Here is a 6,735-nt window from a genome sequence, read left to right as displayed (position 1 = left end):
CCCACGAATCCTGGTTTCCACTCGATTAACTACGGTGACACCATGCCCTAGGGCTGGGGAAGAGCCGGGCTGGGCGGGAGGGGATACTGAGTCTTGGGTCTGGACCTGGGAAGATGAGATGCCTGTTAGATGTTGGGAGGGAAGGTGAGCGGAGAGTCTGGAGCTTAGCTGGCTTGGAGATAAAAATGTGGAGTCATCAGAGCTTGGATGGCATTTAAAGCCAGTGATGGGTTGCCCTGCTTCTCGCGCCAATTCCCACGTGTGGGTTTTTTCCCCACAGCAGGCAAGTCTCTGACCTCAGCTGGGTGTCCTACAATTTCACTCAGTTTTGACATTATCTACCTAGAGATAGGGTCAGATCCCGCAGGTTAAGGGCTCAGCCCTACAACTGCCCGCCCCTCCCCCATCAGATGTCCATCTTCAGGTCGTCACCTGGGTTTCTCTCTCTCTTTTTTCTTTTTTAAACATCATGAAAAATTTTTTTCTTTATTTTTTTTTGGCTGCGTTGGGTCTTAGTTGGCGCACATGAGATCTTCAATGAGGCATGTGGGTCCTTTCATTGCAGCACATGGGCTTCTCTCTAGTTGTGGCATGCAGGTTTTTCTCTCTCTAGTTGCGGCACGCGGGCTCTCTTGTTGAGGCGTGTGAGCTCAGTAGTTGTGGTGCGCGGGTTTTAGTTGCCCCGCAGCACGTGGGATCTTAGTTCCCCGACCAGGGATTGAACTCACGTCCCCTGCGTCGGGAGGTGGATTCTCTACCACTGGACCACCAGGGAAGTCCCTCACCCAGGTTTTCTGACTCACAGGCTATAGAATGGAGGTTCCAAAGATCCTCTCCTTGGATTCAGTTAATTTTCTAGAGTGGCTCACAGAACTCAGTTTATTTACTAGATTACTGGTTAATTATAAAAGGATTTTATAAAAAGGAACAGCCAGATGGAAGAGATGCAAAGGGCAGGGTATGGGGAAAGGAGTTGGAGCTTCCATGCCCTCTCTGAGGGCACCACTGTCCCCCAATTCCCATGCGTTCGCCAACCTGGAAGATCTCCAAACCCCATCCTTTTGGGTTTTTGTGGAGGCTTCATTACATAGACATGGTGGATTAAATCACTGGCCATCGGTGATTGAACTCCAACCTGCAGCCCCTCTCCCCTCTCCGGAGTTGGTGATGTGGGGCTGGGGCGGGACTGAAAGTTCCAACCCTCTGATCACAAGGTTGGTTCTCCTGGCAACCAGCCCCGTCCTTAGATGCGGTTCAAGTCACCTCGTTAACATAACGAAAGACACCTTTGTCCCTCTCGCTTAGGAAATTGCAAGGATTTGAGGAGCTTTGTGCCAGAAATTGGACAAAGACCAAATATATACTTCCTATAAATCACAATATCACAGATGCCGAGGGACTTACTGTAGACGGAGAAGTTCAGGGAGGAGGACCAGAGCCGATAGACGGGAGGCGCCGCTGAGCTGGGCAGGATGGAGGTCACGGGGCCTTGGCAAGAGTGGCTTCAGGGGAGACACAGGGTCAGAAGCCTGCCTGGAGTGAGGGAGGGGAGAAGGCAGGGGGGAAGTGGAGACAGTGCAGGGCGAGTCTTCTGTGGACTTTTGTTGTCAGGGAGAACAGGAACATGTGATGGTTGTTGAGAGGGGTCCTAGGGAGAGGCACTATGCCGGCATATTTAGATGCTAAGGAGAATGATCCAGTAGTGAGGGACTAGCCAGCCATGTAGGGTTGAGAGGGGAGCTGGCTCCATTATGTTCTTGAGGAGGTGGGTGGGGCTGGGTGGGACCAGGGCTCCAGCTGGCCTTCAATAAGGGTCACCCACTGTAATGGGGGAAGGCAGAGAGTGAGTACAGACGCAGGTGGCTGCTAGGTTTGGGTGTCGAGAGCAGAGGCTGCTCCCAGGCCAGAGCATTTGAGAGACAGTGGTCTGGCCCCAGCTGTCAGGACAGGTGGGCAGAGTGGTAGGTGCTGGGGGCTCCCAGCCTCCTGAGGGTCCCAGGCTGGGAGGTGGGGAGGCCTGGGGGAGGGCCTGACTGGCCGCAAGCTGGAGGGCCCTGACACCATGGGGAGGAGGGAGAGGGGTCCAGACGGCCTGACCCGGAGTCCTGCTGGGCCGCTGATCAGGTGATGCGCTATGAGAGCGTGAACGTCAAGGAGAGCGCTGGCTTGGACCCCGCAGCACTGAGCCCCACCAATCCCCGCGAGAAGTGGCTTCGTAAGAGGACCCAGGTCAAGCTGCGGGTATGTGCTTGTTGGAGGTACCTACGGGTTGAGGCTGTGGTCTCGGGGAGGTGGGGCTGCCCCCGGGGGCTGGGGCATCCAAACGGCGGGGAAGGGCTTTGGTTCGCTTCTCAGCTCTCCGTGCTCATACATACTGGCATTCAGGCTTAGACGAGGCCCCCAGGGCTGCAGTGGAGGGGGCGGGGGGAGTAGGTGAGATGGGGAGCTGGTTGCCTGTGGCCTGGCTCCACAGGAGCACCACGGGTGGGGCTCCAGGGCGCTGGGGATGGTGAGGAGATGCCAGTTGTGGAGCAATTGCTATATGCCAGGCCTCTGTAGACGTACCCAGGGGTCCGAAAGAGTCCTGCACACAACCACGGGGCTCAGAGCCCGGTGTGGCATTTGCCATCATATAGAGGGAGGCACAGATTAGGAAGATCATGAAGAGAAGGATTGTCAGGGCAGGCCGTGCAGCGCTTCCCTGAAGAAGCATCATCTCTGCAAGGTATTGACGTATGAATAGGAGTTCAGTAGGCATACATTCATTTACTCGGCAAACGATGGTCAATACCCACTGTGTCCGAGACCCTCTGCCAGGCAGTGGGGCACAGGGATTTACAAGCACAGCCACTGCTGTGGTGGGCACTTCCAGTCCTGTGGGAACATCAGACATGGACCCCAAGAACAGTCCTGAATGGTACAAGGTGATCAGTGATCCATGAATCAACTCTTTTTTTTTTGGTAAACATATTTATTGAGCTATAACCACTTTTTATACAATTCACCCACTTAAAGTGTGCAGTTCAATGTATCTTAGTATATTCACCGATGTGTGCAACCATCATCATGGTTAATTTTAGGTCATTTCCATCACCTCCAAAAGAAACCCCTTACCCTTTAGCTACCACCCCCCTCCCCCAGCCCCCTACTGCCACCCCTAACCTTAAGCAACCACTAATCTACTTTCTGTCTCTATAGATTTGCCTATTCTGGACATTTCATATAATGGAATCACACAACATGTGGTTCCTTGTGTCTGGCTTCTTTCACTGAGCACCCTTTTCAAGGTTCATCCACGTTGTGGTTTGTGTCAGTACTTAATTCCTTTTTACGGCATCTTTCCATGTGTTTATTTCCATGAATGAGCTCTTCCCTTATCAGTATTCTTGTGAGCAGGCCTGCATCTCCCACTTGACTGAGGGTTTCCAGGTCAGGGTCCATGACTGGTTCCTCTCTGCATCCCCAGAGCCCAGCTCTGGGACCAGTGCAGATGAGGTGCCTGCAGATGTTTGTTGAATTGAATTAAAATGCCACGGGGGTTGAGAGGAGGTAGAGACCACCTCTGGGGAGCCCAGCAGTGCTTCTTGGAGAGGACAAGGTTGAGTCAGGGCTTAGTGGATGGGCTGGAAGAAGGAGGCAGGGGACCAGGGATGCCATAGAAAGTGGGGGGACCAGTGTGGGCAAAGGCCCAGAGACCTCTGCGGAGCCTGACCTGAAAGAACCAGTGGGGCTTCAAAGGGCAGCAGCAGGAGATGGGACTGAACAGATTGCCCAGCAAAGTTTTGATGCCGGGCTCAGGATTTGTGCCTCATCCCGAGGGCCCCGGGGGGTTCAAAGATCTGTGCTTTATGAAGACGGTTGATCTGCCACGGGGAATGTTTTTGAATAAGGGCGCTCCTTTAAGATGCTACTAGCAGAGCCCAGGGGAGAGGTACCTGGGTGTGGGAAAAGACACAGATGTGGGTGGTTCTGTAAAGATAGAGCGGTTTGGGTCTTGAAGCCAGGCTGGGAGTGGTGGGCAGCTGGGGCCAATGTAGGGCTACGGGATGAACTGAAACCAGGCGTGAAGAAGGGATGGGGATGCTGGGATAGTTACAGACAAGTGACGTGACGTCCAGCATTGCTCCAGAATGATCTGGAGCGGGGCGGGGGCATCCAGCCAGGGAAGAACAGAACCAGAATGGCCATGACTGGTTTCCGGCCACACGAGACTTCCTACACTGTTTTCTCTACTCTTGACATTTAAATCACCCACGAAGCAAAGACGGATGGTAAACGGCTACTGGATGTGAGCCGTGATGAGGAAGGAAGGAGTGAAGGTGACCCTCAGTTTCCAGCCTGGGGGTCTAGGGGGATGCCAGGCTCTGAGGACTGGCTGTTACCTCCGGGCCATGCGGAGAATCAAGAGCGGAGAATGCTGGTCTGCAGGAGCTCAGGGCTCCGTGGAGACAACGTGAGGGTCTAAGGGTCTGTTTCCCTCGTGGATTCCATGGGCACACGTCTCGGAAACTCTAACGAGGTTAATAGGAAGGAAGGCAATATCCGGCAGGTGCGCATCCCTCCAGCTGATCCTGTGGCTGACGTAAGGGAAAAGCCAGGTCAAGTCCCCTTGCAGAAGTTGAGCTGGTTTCTGTCCTTCCAGAATGTCACCGCCAACCACCGGGCCAACGACGTGATTGCTGCCGAAGACGGCCCCCAGGTCCTGGTGGGACGGTTCATGTACGGGCCCCTCGACATGGTGGCCCTGACCGGGGAGAAGGTACAGAGGCTGGGCCATCCCCTCCTGGGTACCACGTGGCACGTGGGGTGAGGGCTGCGGAAGGCCTGGCTGCACGAGGTGGGAGATGCTCACGCAGGTCAGGGAGGGAGAGCGGGAGTGAGGGATGGACCGGGTGCCTCGGAGAAGCTGCAGTGGAAAGAGGAAAGGTGGTGGGAGCCAGGAACTAGCATCGGACAGGACCCCAAGCCGTGCTGTCTTGGCAGAGAAGAGCTCCCAAGCCCAGCCCCAGCCCCCCGGCCTTCAGCGATTCCCCTGGTCCCCTCACTGCCTGCAGGTGGACATCCTGGTGATGGCAGAGCCTTCCTCTGGCCGCTGGGTGCACTTGGACACGGAGATCACGAACAGCAGCGGCCGAATCACGTACAGCGTGCCGCGGCCCCGGCGCCTGGGGCTCGGCGTCTACCCCGTGAAGATGGTCGTCAGGTAAGGCCCAGGCGACATTCTCATGGTGCTTTCACCCGGTTCCATGGCCCCGCCAGCCAGGCCTGTCCAGAAGATGGGGACCTCGAGGTACCGCCTTCGGGACCCTGTCCTCGTCTGCAGGGAGAGAGGAAAATGGGATGCGGTCACAGCTGTAGCATCAGGAGATGCCGCCCAGGTTCTCTCTCAGCCTGGCCCCGACTGAGCTCTGACCCCGGCTGTGGGCTGACCTTGGCCTCAGGCTGACACCTGACCTTGAGCGCACGGCTGGCCATACCTTTCAGGGGCGACCAGACCTGCGCGATGAGCTACCTTACGGTGCTGCCCCGGGGCATGGAGTGCGTGGTCTTCAGCATCGACGGCTCCTTTGCGGCCAGCGTGTCCATCATGGGAAGCGACCCCAAGGTCCGGCCGGGGGCAGTGGACGTTGTCCGGTGAGTGCACCCTCCCTGCAGGGGATGTGTCCCCCCGGGGCAGGGGCCAGCAGCCCTGGGGGATATGGGCCAGGAGCCCGGAGTCCTGGCTTCACCTCCGGGAGTAATTTACTGAGGGTCCTTGAGAATCTCGGATGCCCTCCCTCCCTCCCTCCCTCTCTATCTTCCTCCCTCTGTTTATTCTAACACTGTCTGAGCATTCTGTGCAGTGAATCAGGCCTGGTCTCTTGCATTCAGATCCCAATCAGGATAAAATTGGTGTGTTCTGATTACCGGTTGCCTTGTAGCAAATGGCTCCATACTTAGCAACTGAAGATCGTACTTTATTATTCTATCACATCATTGACTGGGTTCTGCTGGGAGTTTCTCATGTGGTGTCTCTCCAGCAATGGCAGTCAGGTGGCGGTCAGGCTGGGGGTCATCTAAGGGCTCCACTGGGCTGGAGGTTCAAGATGTTCCAGATGGATGATGAGCTCATGTGTCTTGTTCCTCGGCTGGGGTGTCTCTTTCTCTCTCTCCATGTGGCTGTTCCATGTGACCAGCCAGGTGGTCTGAGACTAGCCAGACTTTGTACCTGGTGGCTGACTTCCACCATGGTGACCGGCCTCCTCTGGATCCTAGTGGCCCAGCTGGAAGCTACAGGCGTTCTTAGGACCCAGCCTCGGAATTCAGTGTCCTTTCCACTACGTTCTATTGGTTATAAGTGAGGCGCAGGATCGAATCAGATTCAAGGGGAAGGGACCACATAAAGGTGTGAATACTGGGACACGTGGCTCACTGGGAGGCCGTCTTTCAAGACTAGCTAACACATAGTGCTAATCGAGAGATTGCAGCTATTACAGCTGATTGGAGAAAGCAGAGCAGACTTCCTGGGGCAGGTGACATTTGAGGCAACTCCTGAAGGACGGATATGCATATATATATATATATATATATATATATATATATATATTGCAGTCCATGCCATTGTATAAATATTAGCATATGCAGAAAGACAAAAAGAAGAAAATACAAAACTTTTTTTTTTTTTTTGCTTTTTGACTTCAGAATATTTTCAAATTGTCTAAAATAAACTTTTAAAGAAACAAAGACTAAAACAAA

General features: G+C 54.5%; 1 protein-coding gene across 1 annotated transcript in view; it reads left to right on the top strand.

Moving 5' to 3' along the window:
• The window catches only part of PITPNM3 (PITPNM family member 3), an 89,927-nt gene that overhangs the window by 76,540 nt on the left and 6,652 nt on the right, over nt 1-6,735 (top strand). The window contains exons 21-24 of the mRNA XM_007451607.1: nt 2,125-2,241; nt 4,643-4,759; nt 5,055-5,203; nt 5,485-5,634. Coding sequence (XP_007451669.1) covers nt 2,125-2,241; nt 4,643-4,759; nt 5,055-5,203; nt 5,485-5,634 — 533 coding nt within the window. The remainder of the gene's footprint in view (nt 1-2,124; nt 2,242-4,642; nt 4,760-5,054; nt 5,204-5,484; nt 5,635-6,735) is intronic.

This window comes from Lipotes vexillifer, unplaced genomic scaffold (genome assembly GCF_000442215.2).
Source record: "Lipotes vexillifer unplaced genomic scaffold, Lipotes_vexillifer_v1.1 scaffold126, whole genome shotgun sequence".
NCBI classification, from domain to species: domain Eukaryota; kingdom Metazoa; phylum Chordata; class Mammalia; order Artiodactyla; family Lipotidae; genus Lipotes; species Lipotes vexillifer.
This window is presented reverse-complemented; position numbering and strand designations above follow the sequence as displayed.